We start from the raw sequence: 16,865 nt of genomic DNA on the forward strand, positions 1-16,865 counted from the left end.
CTGATGCTTCTATTAATATCTATTATTTTTACAATTTCTGGTAATTGACTTTTATATAGATCGAAATGAAGAATGCTTAAGCCTACATCGCTATAGTTCAGATAATAATATTTTATTTCTTTTGCAATTTAAACATTGGGAATTAAATGTATTTAATATTCAGTTAAAGATGTTTAGTTACTTACTTTGTTTAAATAAAATAATATATCGACTGATTTGTTATCGTCGATCAGCTGAAAAATAAATTTCATTTCCGAATGTTTCAGAAATTTTATGAAAGTAAAGAAATTAAAATAAGGGCCGGTAATAATAAGACTTATTCGTCACATACATATGTCTGTCAATCAACATGTCTATCAATAACACTTAAGATATTTATGTATTCGTTGTATCAAGAGCAGAGGAAAAGAGAAAATGAAAGAAGTAATGAGAAAACATTATATTTTATGTTCAAAGTGAAATGTTAACTAACTCAAGTGAAACGTAAAATATACACTATACTAAAAATATTGTCAACATTTGAAAAAAGAATTTCATTTGAATACATATATCTATAAATTCGAACCATCCAATTCACACTGTTCTTTCTTCAATTTATGAAGATCTAAACACTGTATAATACGAGAAAGATGCTTTTAAAACCTAGAAAGATATTAGTCGTTAATGAACCGTCAATTGTTTTTTTAGAACTGTTCTCATGTGTATTTCGTGGAAATGATAAGCTAACCTGTACAAAGCTCTCCAAATTCAAAGAGATTATTCCTCCACCAGTTAGTTTAGGCGGGCTCAAACACTTTCGCAACACCAATAGATATAACGATTGCGCTTTCGACGATCCATTGTACCAATTGGCTTCACATCTATACAATGAATTCTATCGTGAATTTAACGTGTCGATTTTATCGTGTCGATCAAATTAAATTAAATAGCATTTCAATATTTTTTTTCATTTACTTGATAATTTAAAACAATTATAACATCTTCTATGGAAGTAGAAAATGCCTTAATACTTATAAATGGGAGTTTATATCGATCTTACATTGTCTGGAAGGTCTCATCATTGGAATTTATCAGAAACTGCCCCATTATCGTCAAAAACAAAAGATGAGTCATTTGGCTAATAGTGAACGCGCAGAATGTGAAGTATCTGACTCCTACTTCCATCGTTGACAACTAATTACAAAGAATAATATCACATATTAAGTCACGGCAGCATATGTCTATAGTCACAGTGGATGCATATTTTGACAAACTACGTTATACTAATAAATAGGCGCATCAAGACAATTCAGTATATATAATGGCTCACGAAATTATTCGAACATTTACTATAGAACATTTTGATGGATATGTTCGTGTTATATAAAACATTTTGAAATTTCTAAAGTACTTACTGTAACGAGACATGGCTATCATATCGTGTCAGACTGATTTCAAACTTTCTCAATATAATTATGATTGTTGAGTCTTAGTGCTAATGAAATTTCAAAATATATATAATACGTTCATAAAAGATGTCTACAAGCGACTGAATACTTTCGTGGTTTTACGATACTTTCGGGTAGATTCTTATAAGACTGGTTACATTGCATGCTTCTTGGTTTTTAAATGTTTCATTCGTCAAAACATTATTTCGTTAGAAAACGCATCCACTGCAACCATAGTCTAAGTTGTGTCTGTAAATTAAACGTAAATTAAATGTGTATTGGTGAATTGAAACTTACCCGCACGAACGTGGATGTAAATGTTACGATTATCAGACCCAAGATGATGAAAAAGTAGTGCACGTGGCAGGCGTCAACTTTATCCACATATCTAACATGACAAAAAGTGTATAAAATTTGGCAAGCGACTTTATGTTTATATTATATGTATATTGTACAATATGCAATAATACTAACTCAACGGCCTTTTTGTGAGCATCGATGGATCGGCTTATTTTCGCATAGGTTTCATCTAGTAACACGTCCAGGTACTTCTCATTGGAAAAGTTCACGTTATCCGTTGCGTGCTTGAAACGATACCTGTACTCATTGTTTCATTGGTTATAGTCAAAGTTTCGTTTATATATTATATAGGGCGTTTAAAAAAAGTGGGTAATATTTATATAGTGTGATTTTAGACATCAAGATAACGAAGAAAGTTCCTGTATACTCACGCACTGATGGCCAATAAGGCGCACCCATGACGTGCAAAATGAACCAAATTAATGTCACAGGCAATATAAACGGCTGTGAAAATTGATGCTCCTAACATCGTACGTGCTAGCATGGGATAGTAATATTACTGTATAGTCGGTAGGAGGACGAACATAAACGCATAAAAATATATGTTAACTAAATGCAATAGGAATAAAATATGAAATAAAATACTAATTATTTGCGATAAACACATTTCACCAATTTATGTAACTTCGGAATATATTGTCCAATAACTTTAGTTTATTTCACATATTCGTAAAGGTATTTTCAGTACTTATACATATATATGCTATATATCATATGCTATATATATATATAAGAAGATACAAAAATATATAAAATAACAGGTTAATTTTATCCTATTTATTGAAAGGTTTATTGAAAGGAGATTTCGGGTTTTGGCCAGCTCAATAAATATCCATAGTGGGTATATATGTATATTGGTTAAACGTATTCTAATAGGTGAAATTACCTATGCGTTGCCCTCTTCATGTTACACCTGGAATTGTATCTGTACATTATCATGTAAGTAAGTAGTACCATAGACGAGGTACGGTTTGTGCCACAGTAGCCAATTGTATTACCTATTACGGACGAGATTGTGTACCTTGTATTATACCGTATCGTTCGTAGAAACGGTATTATACTGTAACAAAAGTTGATTTCATCAATATCCCGACTACCACAGACAAAAAACAGATCTGTTCCAACAGCGTATCCAGGCTGAAAAAACGCAGGACATTTCCCATCTACGATTAATAATTGATTAATTTAAGAAAAAGGGTTTTTCGAACGAAATTTGTGTGTATTTAGGTTTCATTACTTGAATTTCATTAAAATATGCAATTCCATGAACATTCACAGTCTGACAATCGCAGTTCTTAAATATATAATAAATACGATTAAAAATAAATTATTATTTACGTACCTGGGTAATAAGCGATAGCACAACAACGATGTATAATCTTTTGCATGACGAGTTTTGAGAATTTTCTCTGATCAGACCAAATTCCAGCCATCATAGTACATATCTTCACTACTTTCATGTACACTTCTTCTACTGTGGTTTTGCACATAGTAAGATGAAAAATGATGTAAAGATTACACGGCTGTGTATAAGTCTTACACGTGAAGGGTAGTAGTCAAATTGTTTCAATGGCTAATAATTACATTATATAATTATAATTATTATTAATAATTATATATTTCTTACTGTTGCTGATTATATCACATTAGGTGTATTTTACGTAACAACTGTAGCTAACTGAATCTATTCAGACAAGTTAAGTCATAAATAATATTACAATTTAAATGGAAAAACATCTTTATGCATATATGTAATATACTGTAATGTAATGCGACAAAATTGTCATGATAATAGCAGTAGGTATTTGAAACGAATCTAAAAATGTATATAGAAGTTACAAGACATTTACTGCAAATATATCTGCAATGAGAGATTAATATTCAATCTAAACATGTAACAAGTGTTAAATATGATGCTATTGAATATTGAGGCTTATTAATGCAATGGATAATTGACTATTTAATACTATTGTGATCTCCACAAAATATATACTTGTACTAGACATTTGTAACTTTCATACATATTTTCAAGTTCATCCGCTTTCAAACTTTATAAAACTAATCATGACCGTGTAGTTTCATTTCAGTTTATTTAAATAATTCTAATGAATTTTCAAAGTATATTCATAAATAATATATACAAGCATTTCGATACTTTTCTCAGTCTATGCAAATTCTTAAGAAAGTGATTACGTTGCATGCATTTTGATGTTCCGATGATGTAATGTTGATAACACTATTGATAACTCGAAAAATAAATCAATTATAAATAATGCCCACTTTTTTACCACCCTGTACGACATAAAAGGCGCGGAATCTGCACGTAGAAACCGAAGTATACTCACCCACTAATGGCCAACAAGGCGCAACCATGATGTACTACATGAACCAAATTGATGTCGCAGGCTATATAAACGCTTGTGAGTATTACCGCCACGCTTATCATATGCACAAGTATGGGATAGTAATACTGCTGCTCATCCACGAAATAATAGGATGGGTAGATGAATTCACGACTTCGTGACTCGTTCAGGGGTGCGACGACGTTCAGGATAGGTGGTATAGTTGGTAGGAGGACGAACATAAACGCACAAAAAGATATGCTAACTAAATGCAATAGGAATAAAATATAAAACAAAATTATAATTATTTACAGCAGACGCATCTCATCAATTTGATTGAGATATATTGTTAAATAATTCCACGTATAATCCCACTGATACTATTATGATTTAAGATAAACTTGTAGTGGGATTAAGTTTAGGTTTTATTTCAATTAAATTTGTAAAAACAGCATTGACATGTGCCTCCTTATAAGCGATTATTAATAATAAAATAGAAAAAGTAAATATATGAACATTGTTCAAAGAATGTATATTTTCATTGAACAATGATGATTTGCATTAACAATATCAACTGAATAATTATTAAGGCCTTCGTTATTGACTATCCCTGTTGTATTTGATTCTGTAATGTAAAGATTTGTACATTCCCTTTGTCACCTTGGTATAAACAGGAGAGAAATATTGCCTTCTTGGAGTAAATGTCCAAAATCTCTAATTCCTCCTTCGGTCGTTCTATTAGCCGGTCGGCCACAATATCGTTTAGAAGTCCTTTCAACTATAATTTTAAAGATATTTATAATTGTCAGAGAAATTACTGACTGTTTATCAATCTTTCACCTTCTTTTCGTTCAGAATGTAATTGTACTGCTTGATTAAAATGACGAATCCTATATCGAGATACGGCATCTGATCCGACAACACCTCCAAACTATAAAATACTACTACCCGTGATATCTATAATGTATAGAAAACACACTTCTATTAGATATTGACATATGAATTCCCTGTGACATGGGAAAAAACTGTATTTGAAAGTCACGAATGAAAAACATGAAATGTCACACTTCCCATTTTTTATAATGATTTCGAGATGCGTGTTTTAATATTTTCCCCCATATTTTTAGCACCATATTTTTACGAAATTTCAAATAATCATTATATAATATTTTTTGTTCGATTACATTCATTACATCTGTTAAATTCTGGTACACTGACAAAGTTTGACTGTTAAACCTTGGGATATCTTGTATAAGTGCAACCTCATGTTTTTATATTAAATTCTTACTAATGGTTATTAGCAATAAAAAAAAAGGTCGATGATATATATTTTGAATCAATGAAAAGCACATAGACTGGATACAACTCCCATATGATAACATAACTACACAAAATACCTGCGCTGTAATTGTGGTTATAACAATAATAAATATGACAAATCGTATAATAATTTTCGTGAATTTTTCTTGATTAGGCCACACACCAACAAGCTGACCGAAAAATTTGTTGGCTTTCAGACACTGATCCTCGATCGTTTGCCAATCCATAGTCGGTCAAACAAGAATCTGCATTATATCGCTGGAGATCGTAAGATATAAAATTCATTAAATTAATCTAAAATTTAATTATATAGTTTGATTACTGGCTAGAATTAGTAAACTGCGAATGTTTATACATTTATACAAAATTTAAAGCAGGAGTGTAGAAAATGCATGAAAGTATAAATACAATATTTATATATAAAAAGATACAGGAATATATACAATAACAGGACTAAAACCCTAATTTTTAGTAACACTAGTATTTAGCAGGTGAAAATGATTAAATGATTAAAATGATTATTCTTTAGTTGTGTTTATAAAAACATAAATGTCTACAACTTTAAGAATTACATTAAATAAATTAAAATGCAATTAATACTCGCGTGGCCAACTTCAATAATTTTCTTGATTTGTTTATTTAATCCTGAATAATGGTTTATCAACAGTATTCATGTCCACCACTGTTCAAACTGTAGTGGTCAAGTAGGGCAAGTTCGAACCTGTATATCCACCATAACGTAGTAATTTTATTATTATTTTACTCAATTGCACTCGCTTTTACAAGAAATTTCCGGTTTAACTAATTTATACGGAAAATGGAACGATTTCATGCCGGGTAATAACAATTTTAAAGACCTCTTTTTCGCTTACTTTGTCCATGAAAAAACTTCAACGTTTCAATGTGAAAGAGGTTTAGAAAACAACTTAATGTAGTTTAATTCTACATTAAGTAGTCCTAGGTCTAGTCCTGGGATATTGAAGAGAATAATTTATATGCAATAAGTAGATAAGTTGGTCTATCTAAGGGATATGAAAAGTTAATGGTTACATGCATTGATTTCCATTGTGCTTCAGAATATGACAGGGTTGGTGTTTCACATAACACACGGACTATTTTTTAGCAACAGCAATCAACTAACGTTTTCTTTCCCAATTTTATGAAGCGTACGTTTCTCGATTAAAATATTTTCGTGTGTGGTGTACAAAAAAAATTCTATAAAATATAAAACCTTGTGTTATATCTCTTATTGAAACGTGTATATGTATAATAGATTTGAAATAATGATATGTTAGTCTATAAATTGAGTTTAATTAATATAAATTGATGATAAGTACTGATATATTGATTAAATATATTCCAATGTATGTAATTATGTACGTGTTGCCCTCTTCACATTCCACCTGGAATTACATCTTTGTATTATCATGTAAGTAACCAGAAATATGTAGATAAATTGAAACATTTCCAACATTCTGCGAAAGATTATTAATGGATGAAATTGGTCAAATAATATATTATTTTGTATTCGTTATATTCTGTGTATAGTTAAAGTGCTTTTAAAACGACCGTGAAGTTTTCTGTGATACTTCACGGCAAATGATGACGAATATCAGGATTAATTCAATTCAATTAAGAATTCAATAATGTGTTAAATTACGTATTAGGATGGTCCTCAGCTATGGGGGACAAATATTTCTTTTGAATGCACTTTAATGTATCTGCACAAATTGTCACACTTGATGGGTTATATACAAGCGGACATGAGGTCATTCCATATAAAACAAGGAAGAAAAATATAAAAGCAAACATTTTTGTCCGAGGTATAGTTTTTCAGAAAACTAAATTTAGTCAAGTATATTTGAACATGGTTAATTTCAAGGATTAAATAACTGCGAGGAAGTAATTCTAGATGCAAAAATGAGTAAAAAATATAGAATAAAATTCTTCCATTTAAGGTTTCATTTTCAAGAAAATAAAATTTGAATATATTTAATTATGAGGTGTCTGGTAAATGCGCATAATACATTTTCAAACTTTAATCGAAAATAAAGCATCTTATGAAGAGATTTCATTGAGAAAAGAGACGTAATTTAAACACCTGTCGATTATTTACTTCTGTTTAGTCCGGAATTAATCAACTTAAAGTATACTTGTCAAATCTTCAAAGTCGATTTTCTTGAAAACGAAGCCTCAGAACAAAATAATTTCATTTTATATTTTGTTTCATTTTTTTCATAAGAAATCACCTCGTGTTCACTTGTACATAAGTTTCTGATACACCAGTTATAAATATTATATACTATGTAAATATATATATGTGTGTGTGTATGTGTATAATATTTACATAAATATTATTATACATTTAAAACATTGTACTTTTATTCAAAAACATTTATTAGTACTTTCCAAATAGCGGACAAGATTACGTTTGAACTTCATGCGAGACCATCAAAATTTGAAAACTTCCATTTAAATGCGACACAGGTTTTCATTGTCTAATCATTCTAAAATTTTACACATATCACTTCTTTCTAAAATTCATTGCCATATTCTAGGAGGATAAAAGCAAAAATAAATTAGTGGTTGAGAAGTAAGCACCATTATATTTCTGTACATATTATATCATATATTGATCTTCGTTCGATCTGGAATACTGTTTTTCGTCGTCTCAGTTAGGAATACTATACCATTCACGTAGATTTCAATACGGTAAAGTATGAAACAGATGCCTTTATAATCTGGAAGGTATGATATTACGTAGATTTATTTTAAAAAGGTATTCTTAAAACTTGCCTCTGCAAAATTTTTCAAATTCAGGTCTAAAAGTCCCCCAGCTGATAGAATTGGAGGACTCAAACAGCTTCTGATGGATAACACGAACAACAGTTGCGTTTTTTTGTTAGCATTATACCACGATGCGTCGTATCTGTGAATTTGAATTTATTAAAAAAGATGGTCCACACGTTAATAATAATAAACAACTTAACTCAGTTCTTATAATACAGCATTAATAACACAAAGACAATAAAAGAAACCTTATAAGTTTGACACATGGACATCTCATTCGTTCGATACTATAATAAAAATTCATTCCAAGACAATCTTATCACCATTCTTGTAATTTAGCGATTTAAGAGAACAGTGTACTAACACAAGAAATGAATATAAAAATGAAAGTACTTCGAGCTACGTGTATTAAACAATATTTATGCATCACTTACATCGATTCGATAATTTCATCGTTCGAGTTCAGTACAAATTGTCCTTGCACAGTTAAAAGAAGTATATGTATCAATTGGGACAAAAGAAACACACTGTCCTTGATAAGCACTCCAGAGATTTCCGACTGTGATGCAACCTGTTTTGAAGCACGGTAATTTCAACTGTTGCAAGACAATACGAGATTAGACCGAAAAGCTTACCTTTACCAATGAGACTGAGAAAGATGCCATTGACATACCGATGCATATGCACAGATAGACGGAATGACTGGTTTGAATAGTCTTCAGGTAACTGCTTTGATGGCATCAAAACAGGACCAACAGGCCGTTGTCCATAAAAAGTTCAATAGGATACATATATATGTGATACACGGAAGTAAACTCATTTAAATCTCTCAAAATTAGTTAGACTATTCTTGATATTGTTTGAGAATATTCAAGAACACGTGTTAGCTAATTGTTATACTATAGTACAGTAAGTATCCAATTAATAACAAGAAATCAATGTTCCATTACTTATCGTCAACTAAGGAGATACATTACACCATGGTGTTCGAATTATATATTTTTGTGAAACAAGCAAAATTATTTATTCCTACCAACATTAACACCAAACGGTAAGGCACAACCTTTTTTCAAAAACATAGTTGTTGTTAATGTCTTTGAAGAAAAACAAGCTAAATAAATGAAATAAGCTAACAAGAGAATGGCGGCAACTAATGTTTTTCCAATTTCAGTACTGACTTTGTAGCATATTGGTGTTCTCGAATCGAATGCAGCACTCTCTCATAACTCTTATCCTGCATGCCACCCTTTTCATTGTCGATAGACAAATCTGAAAGCGCATTCTTGAAACGATGCCTGTGAAGGAATTTATACTTGTTACAGTTTCAGGTTAAACGAAAATTATTTGATGCAACTGATATTTCACTTTATTACCCAGCCACCGCTAATTGTCCACAGGCGTGTTGCACCATATATATATAACTCGCATCACAGCCGACATATACAAAAAATGTTGAAATAACCGTATATGTCATATGAACACTTATAAACATACGGTACTTCCGGTCATCGATATAATAATAAGCTGGATAAATGTATATTAAATCTCGCGTTTCGTTATTCGGTGAAATAATGTCTAAAATATATGGCGATAGAGATAGTTGAATAAAACTTATGGAACAGAAAACGCCAAGTCCTGTAAATCGATTACAACGGTGTATAATATGAATCATAAAGGAAAGTACGAGTTTTCAATATCATCTATCCTACCGCAGTACAACCGAGAAAAAAAGGCTCCCCTTTTGGCGTACTCGACCATAATGTCAGATTCATCGATCAGTCTATCGGTTGACCAATCCTTCCAAATAGCGGTAAGCAGCATCTTGTACTGCAATTTAATCAGTATTGTGCTAAATATGTATAATTACATGAAGAATACGATAAGTCGTATTTCTCGTCTTTTCTAATTCTGCTATTTTGATTTTTATAGCTATTGTTAAGAGAGAGGGATGTTAAGTAAGTTCATTATTGCTGACATATTTGCATTCTGGATATTTTTTTGGCTTGGAAATTAATTACGTCAAGCGAGTGCGATTATGAGTTAGACAAACATAGAAAAAATACTGTGTGCAGTGATTATATCTAATATAGCAAAATTAATAATACGGTGCGATTATTAAAACAAAATTGATATAGGTGGAACTTTGCAGTTCAAAATACGGTTCCAAATGATATTCAATTTCAAATATGCCTTTTGTTATAGTCCTGACCATTTAAAAAATATGTAGCAATATTAGTTATACAGACTTATTTTAATTACGCCAGACTATCTGTTCTTCAAGTCAATTTTATCAGTCGGCAAAACACGTGCAAATACTTCACGAAGCTCAAACGCCGATCGCAAGTCAATAGTGGGCATAAACACTATCATAAGAACCGAACAAATATTATTTGTTTCTAACGAAACATAACATAAGTAACATAAGAGTCACAAAATCAAAAATATCGACTCATCGTATTGTTCATTGTGGGTTTTATATAATATGTGACGCAAAAATAATAGAAAGTGGAAAGTGATACGAGAAATTCCTTTACCTCCGCCATGTTCACAATATAATTCCCTTGCTTTATCAATACCGTAGCTACCGCATTAAAAAAACAGACCTGCTCTACTACGGTCTGTAGACTATAGAAACACACAACGTTTGCCATCTACAACCAACGATCGAGTAATTTAATAAAAAAGGAATTCCCACATTAGTACATAATGCCATAATTACATCGAGTATTAAAAAGATTGGGAGTTTTGTGAAATATTCGACGAACATCACAATGCTTGTGTGTGATTACTAATATTTATATAGGCTGAAACGATAATCATAACACAATCGAAGAGGAGGTGGTTCTGTGAAAAATGAAAACAAAAATCTGATATAACACTACCTCCCCTCTACCTCCGTTTTCGAGAAAATCGATGTTAAAGATTTGACAAGTATACTTTATCTTGACTGAACAAGAGCAAATAATTGAATGTGCTTAAACTCGTATTTGAATATAAATAAAAAATATGCAATAAAATTTTTTCATAAATTGTTTCATTTCCTAAAACAATAATTTAGAATGTGTATGATACACGTGTCCCAGACCATTTCGTAATTAAACACATTTAAACTTCATTTTCTTGAAAAGGATACCTTAAACGAAAGAATGTTCTTTCATATTTTCAACTTATTTTCATATATATGACAATATCTTGTTTATTATTTACTTATATCTAGTTTGTAATTAGCCAAGTTGAAGTATACTTCACAAATTTTCAAATTCAGCTTTCACAGCGACGTCAAATGAAAAAATTTTATTTTATATACGAATTTTTTCACCACAGTGGAATCATCACTTGCTCGATTGTGATACGATTACCAAGTTGCCTGTAAATTAATGTTCTTGTACCTGCGTAACAAGCGATATCACAACGACGATATATATAATCGTTCGCATAACGAGTTTCGAAACTTTACTCTGATCAGGCCAAATTCCGCCCATCATAGTACATATTTTTACTACCTTCATGTACTCGTTTACTACTGTGGCTTTGTCCATAGTAAGGAGAAAACTGATGTTAAGAGTGCACGGCAGTATATACGACTAACAATTGATGAGTGACAGTGAAGTTTGTTGAGTGTCTGGGATTGGTCATTATGCTGCCACTTTATTTCGACCATGTAATATTTACAAAAAGAGTGCAGCTTAGTAATGTGTACCTGCCCGTCATTTCGATCGTCGTAATCCAGAGTGGTGATTTAATAATTCATTCGCCCTTGTTAATTTTATACCCTTAAAGTATCTTTAAGATAAAGATGTGCAAGTAACTCGATCGAAGTATTAGCTCGTCGTTATCGTGTGTTCTTTACATTATATCCACTTCCCCGCGGCGAATCATCTTGAAACATCAAATATCCTGTCGAAAGAATCGATTGATTGACAAATTGCTAGTAACGAATAATTTAAGACATAGGTACTTTGAATACCTTGAATAAATTTGATATTAGAAAGCTTGGTATAGAACAATTGGGTGAAACAGACAGTTCCTATCCGAAACGGCTAAGCGAAGTAGAAAGATTGAAATGATTGTCGAAGATCGAACAGATCTGTACGGACTTTTATCTGGTTATAATTCTCTTCAAACTGTGAATAATCAAAATATACCTTGTTTCTGTGTAAGAAAGAGTTGTGTTTTTCATGCGCGTTTAAGCTGACTTGCTTCGCCAGTCCTGGTCGCAAATTAATTTTTTGTACCAATAATAAAAAGCGCCGGACGATGTGTGTTAATAGTTCAACTTCTTTCCATGATAAACAGTTATGCATTTTTCAAATCAGATGTAATGATATAATTTAAGCTAATATATGAGGTAAATACCTATGCATACATTGCACGTTATGTAGAATATTTTAAAATTCTGCTATGCTATTACAAATGTTGCCAATTTTCATACGACGTTGATAATTTTGTACAAGAAACGATATTGTATATTTTTTTAGAGAATGTATATTTTATCCTAAAACAACACGTTTTCTTTATCACATAATCATAAGTACAGTTATACTTTTAAGCACTGTGAAACAGCACATGCGATTTTGCTTTTACAGATCAGGAAGCTAACTCAGACGCCACGTTATATCCCAAGCATAATGTTAAGCAAAACTAAACAATTTTACATATGTATATTTTGGAAAGTAACACGTACGTATTATTAATATAAATCTAAGACATTGCACACTGATTTAAAATTATTCACAAATAATTCCAAGATGTCGAAACATTATCATGCTCGTAATAGATGTGAAATTATACATAATTTGAAAATTTAAACTCAAATGCGACACGGATTCATTTCGAAATTCTGCACGTATCACTTCTTCATCGAATTCATTGCCATAGCCTAGGAGAATGAAACCCAAAATAAATTAGTGGTTGAGAAGCAAGCACCATTCCATTTCAGTACATATTATATTATATATTGATATTCGTTCGTTCCGGAGTATTGTTTCTCATCGCTTCAATCAGGAGTAGATTCCGGTTTACGTAGATTTCAATACGGTAAAGTATGAAACAGATGCTTTTATAATCTGGAAGGTATGATATTACGTAGATTTATTTTAAAAAGGTATTCTTAGAACTTGCACAATAATTGTGGGTTGAAGGAGGGATAGATACTTGCCTCTGCAAAAGTTTTCAAGTTCAGATCTAAAAGTCCCCCAGCTGATAGAATTGGAGGACTCAAACAGCTTCTGATGGATAACACGAACAACAATTGCGTTTTTTTATTAGCATTATACCACGATGCGTCGTATCTGTGAATTTGAATTTATTTAAAAAGATGGTCCATGCGTTAATGATAATGAACAACTTAATTCAGTTCTTATAATACAGCATTAATAACACAAAGACAATAAAAGAAGCCTTATAAGTTTGACACATGGACATCTCATTCGTTCGATACTATAATAAAAATTCATTCCAAGACAATCTTATCACCATTCTTGTAATTTAGCGATTTAAGAGAACAGTGTACTAACACAAGAAAATGATATAAAAACGAAAGTACTTTGCGTTACGTATACTGAACAATATTTATGCATCACTTACATCGATTCGATAATTTCATCGTTCGAATTCAGTACGAATTGTCCTTGCACAGTTAAAAGAAGTATATGTATCAATTGGGACAAAAGAAACACACTGTCCTTGATAAGCACTCCAGAAATTTCCGACTGTGATGCAACCTGTTTTGGAGCACGGTAACTTCGACTATTACGAAATAGTACGAGATTAGACGAAAAGCTTACCTTCACTAATGAGACTGTGAAAGATGCCATTGACATACCGATGCAAATGCAAAGGTAAACGGAATGACTGGTTTGAATACTCTTCAGGTAACTGCTTTGATGGCATCAAAACAGGACCAACAGGCCGTTGTCCATAAAAAGTTTAATAATATATATACATATGTGATACACGGAAGTAAACTCATGTAAATCTCTCAAAATTAGTTAGACTATTCTTGATATTGTTTAAGAATATTCAAGAACGCGAGTTAGCTAATTGTTATACTATAGTACAGTAAGTATCCAATTAATGACAAGAAATCAATGTTTCATTACTTATCGTCAAATAAGGAGATACATTACATCATGGTGTTCCAATTATATATTTTTGTGAAACAAACAAAATTATTTATTCCTATCAACATTGACATCAAACGGTAGGGCACTGCCTTTTTTCAAAAACATAGTTGTTTTTAATGTCTTTGGAGAAAAAGAAGCTAAATAAATGAAATAAGCTAACAAGAGAATGATGGCAACTAATGTTTTTCCAATTTCAGTACTGACTTTGTAGCATATTGGTGTTCTCGAATCGAATGCAGCACTCTCTCATAACTCTTATCCTGCATGCCACCCTTTTCATTGTCGATAGACAAATCTGAAAGCGCATTCTTGAAACGATGCCTGTGAAGGAATTTATACTTGTTGCAGTTTCAAGTTAAACGAAAATTATTTGATGCAACTGATATTTCACTTTATTACCCAGCCACCGCTAATTGTCCACAGGCGTGTTGCACCATATATATATAACTCGCATCACAGCCGACAAACACAAAAAATGTTGAAATAACCGTATATGTCATATGAAAACTTATAAATGTACGGTACTTCCTGTCATCGATATAATAATAAGCTGGATAAATGTATATTAAATCTCGCGTTTCGTTATTCGGTGAAATTATGTCTAAAATATATGGCGATAGAGATAGTTGAATAAAACATATGGCACAGAAAACGCCAAGACCTGTAATTCGATGGCAACGGTGTATAAAGTAAATCACGGAAGGGAAGTACAACTTTTCAATATGATTTATCCTACCGCAGTACAACCGTGAAAAAAAGGCTCCCCTTTTGGCGTACTCGACCATAATTTCAAATTCATCAATCAGTCTATCGGTTGACCAATCCTTCCAAATAGCGGTAAGCAGCATCTTGTACTGCAATTTGATCAGTATCGTGCAACCAAAAAATATATATAAATGCATGAAGAACATGATAAGTCGTATTTGTCGTCTTTTCTGATCCTGCTATTTTGATTCCACAAAACTATTATCAAGAGAGAGGGATGTTAAGTAAGTTCATTATTGCTGACATATTTGCATTCTAGATATTTTTTTGACTTGGAAATTAATTACGTCAAGCGAGTGCGGTTATAAGTTAGACAATCATAGAAAAAATACTGTTTGCGATGATCATAAATAATCTAGAAAAATTACTAATACGGAAAAATATTAAAACAAAATTGAAATAGGTGGAACTTTGCGGTTCAAAATACGGTTCCAAATGATATTCAATTTCAAATATGCCTTTTGTTATAGTCCTGACCATTTAAAAAATATGTAGCAATATTAGTTATACAGACTTATTTTAATTACGTCAGACTATCTGCTTCTCGAGTCAATTTTGTCAGTCGGTAAACCACGTGCAAATACCCCACGAAGTTGAAACACCGACTGCTAGTCAACAGTGTGCATAAACGTTATTATAAAAGCAGAACAAATATTATTCGTTTCTTAGGAAACATTGTAGATCTCCATTATTATGAAAAGGCATATAATTTCGAATCTATCAGGTTTATTCCCATTTGTAAATATTTCATGCCAGATTATTTCTTTATAGCACTCAATAACATAAGAATCAGATGATCAAAAATATCGACTTATCATATCTTCCATTGTCGTTTTTATATAATGTATAGCACAAAAATGGAAAATGGAAAGTGATACGAGAAGTTCCGTTACCTCCGCCGCGTTCACAATATAATTCCCTTGCTTTAGCAATGCCCCAGCCATTGCATTAAAAAAACAGACCTGCTCTACTACGGTATGTAGACTATAGAAACGCACAACGTTTGCCATCTACAATCAACGATCGTGTAATTTAATAAAAAAGGAATTCTCATATTAGTAGATAATGCCATAATTACATCAAACATTAAACAGATTTGGAGTTTTGTGAAATATTCGGCGAACATCACAATGCTTTTGTGTGATTAATAATATTTATATAGGTTGAGATGATAATCATAACACAATCGGAGAGGCGGCAGTTCTGTGAAAAATGAAAACAAAAATCTGATATAACATTACCTCCCCTCTACCTCCGTTTTCGAGAAAATCGATATTAAAGATTTGACAAGTATACTTTATCTTGACTGAACAAGAGCAAATAATTGAATGTGCTTAAACTCGTATTTGAATATAAATAAAAAATATGCAATAAAATTTTTTCATAAATTGTTTCATTTCCTAAAACAATAATTTGGAATGTGTATGATACACGTGTCCCAGATCATTTCGTAATTAAACACTTTTAAACTTCATTTTTTTGAAAAGGATACCTTAAACGAAAGAATGTTCTTTCATATTTTCAACTTATTTTCGTATGTATGACAATATCCTGTTAATTATTTTCCTATATCTAGTCTTTAATTAGCCAAGTTGAAGAATACTTCACAAATTTTTAAATTCAGCTTTCACAGCGACGAAGCTTCGAATGAAAAAATTTTATTTTATATACGGATTTCTACACCACAGTGGAATCACCACTTACTCGATTGTGATACGATTACCAAGTTGCCTGTA

At 31.6% G+C, this 16,865-nt stretch overlaps 3 protein-coding genes and 1 long non-coding RNA gene across 4 annotated transcripts in view; 1 reads left to right on the forward strand and 3 right to left on the reverse strand.

Annotated features, from left to right (window-relative positions):
• Positions 1-16,865, forward strand: part of LOC110119775 — a 241,088-nt gene that overhangs the window by 199,280 nt on the left and 24,943 nt on the right. The gene's annotated exons all lie outside the window — the stretch shown is intronic.
• Positions 434-5,676, reverse strand: LOC100651770. The gene is made up of 9 exons (XM_003399478.3): positions 5,527-5,676; positions 4,970-5,086; positions 4,790-4,907; positions 4,133-4,394; positions 1,902-2,024; positions 1,725-1,815; positions 1,040-1,173; positions 728-860; positions 434-642 (listed from the first exon to the last, which is right to left on the reverse strand). The coding sequence occupies exons 1-9, from the start codon at positions 5,674-5,676 to the stop codon at positions 595-597; spliced, it is 1,176 nt and encodes a 391-aa protein (XP_003399526.1). The 3' UTR covers positions 434-594.
• LOC125386137 lies at positions 8,002-9,054 on the reverse strand. The gene is made up of 3 exons (XM_048411151.1): positions 8,875-9,054; positions 8,674-8,810; positions 8,002-8,378 (listed from the first exon to the last, which is right to left on the reverse strand). The coding sequence occupies exons 1-3, from the start codon at positions 8,908-8,910 to the stop codon at positions 8,216-8,218; spliced, it is 336 nt and encodes a 111-aa protein (XP_048267108.1). The 5' UTR covers positions 8,911-9,054; the 3' UTR covers positions 8,002-8,215.
• LOC125386135 lies at positions 9,189-10,412 on the reverse strand. The gene is made up of 3 exons (XM_048411149.1): positions 9,949-10,412; positions 9,613-9,874; positions 9,189-9,534 (listed from the first exon to the last, which is right to left on the reverse strand). Exons 1-3 carry the CDS (start codon positions 10,058-10,060, stop codon positions 9,390-9,392), a joined length of 519 nt encoding a protein of 172 aa, XP_048267106.1. The 5' UTR covers positions 10,061-10,412; the 3' UTR covers positions 9,189-9,389.

This window comes from Bombus terrestris, chromosome 12 (assembly GCF_910591885.1).
Source record: "Bombus terrestris chromosome 12, iyBomTerr1.2, whole genome shotgun sequence".
Taxonomy (NCBI): Eukaryota; Metazoa; Arthropoda; class Insecta; order Hymenoptera; family Apidae; genus Bombus; species Bombus terrestris.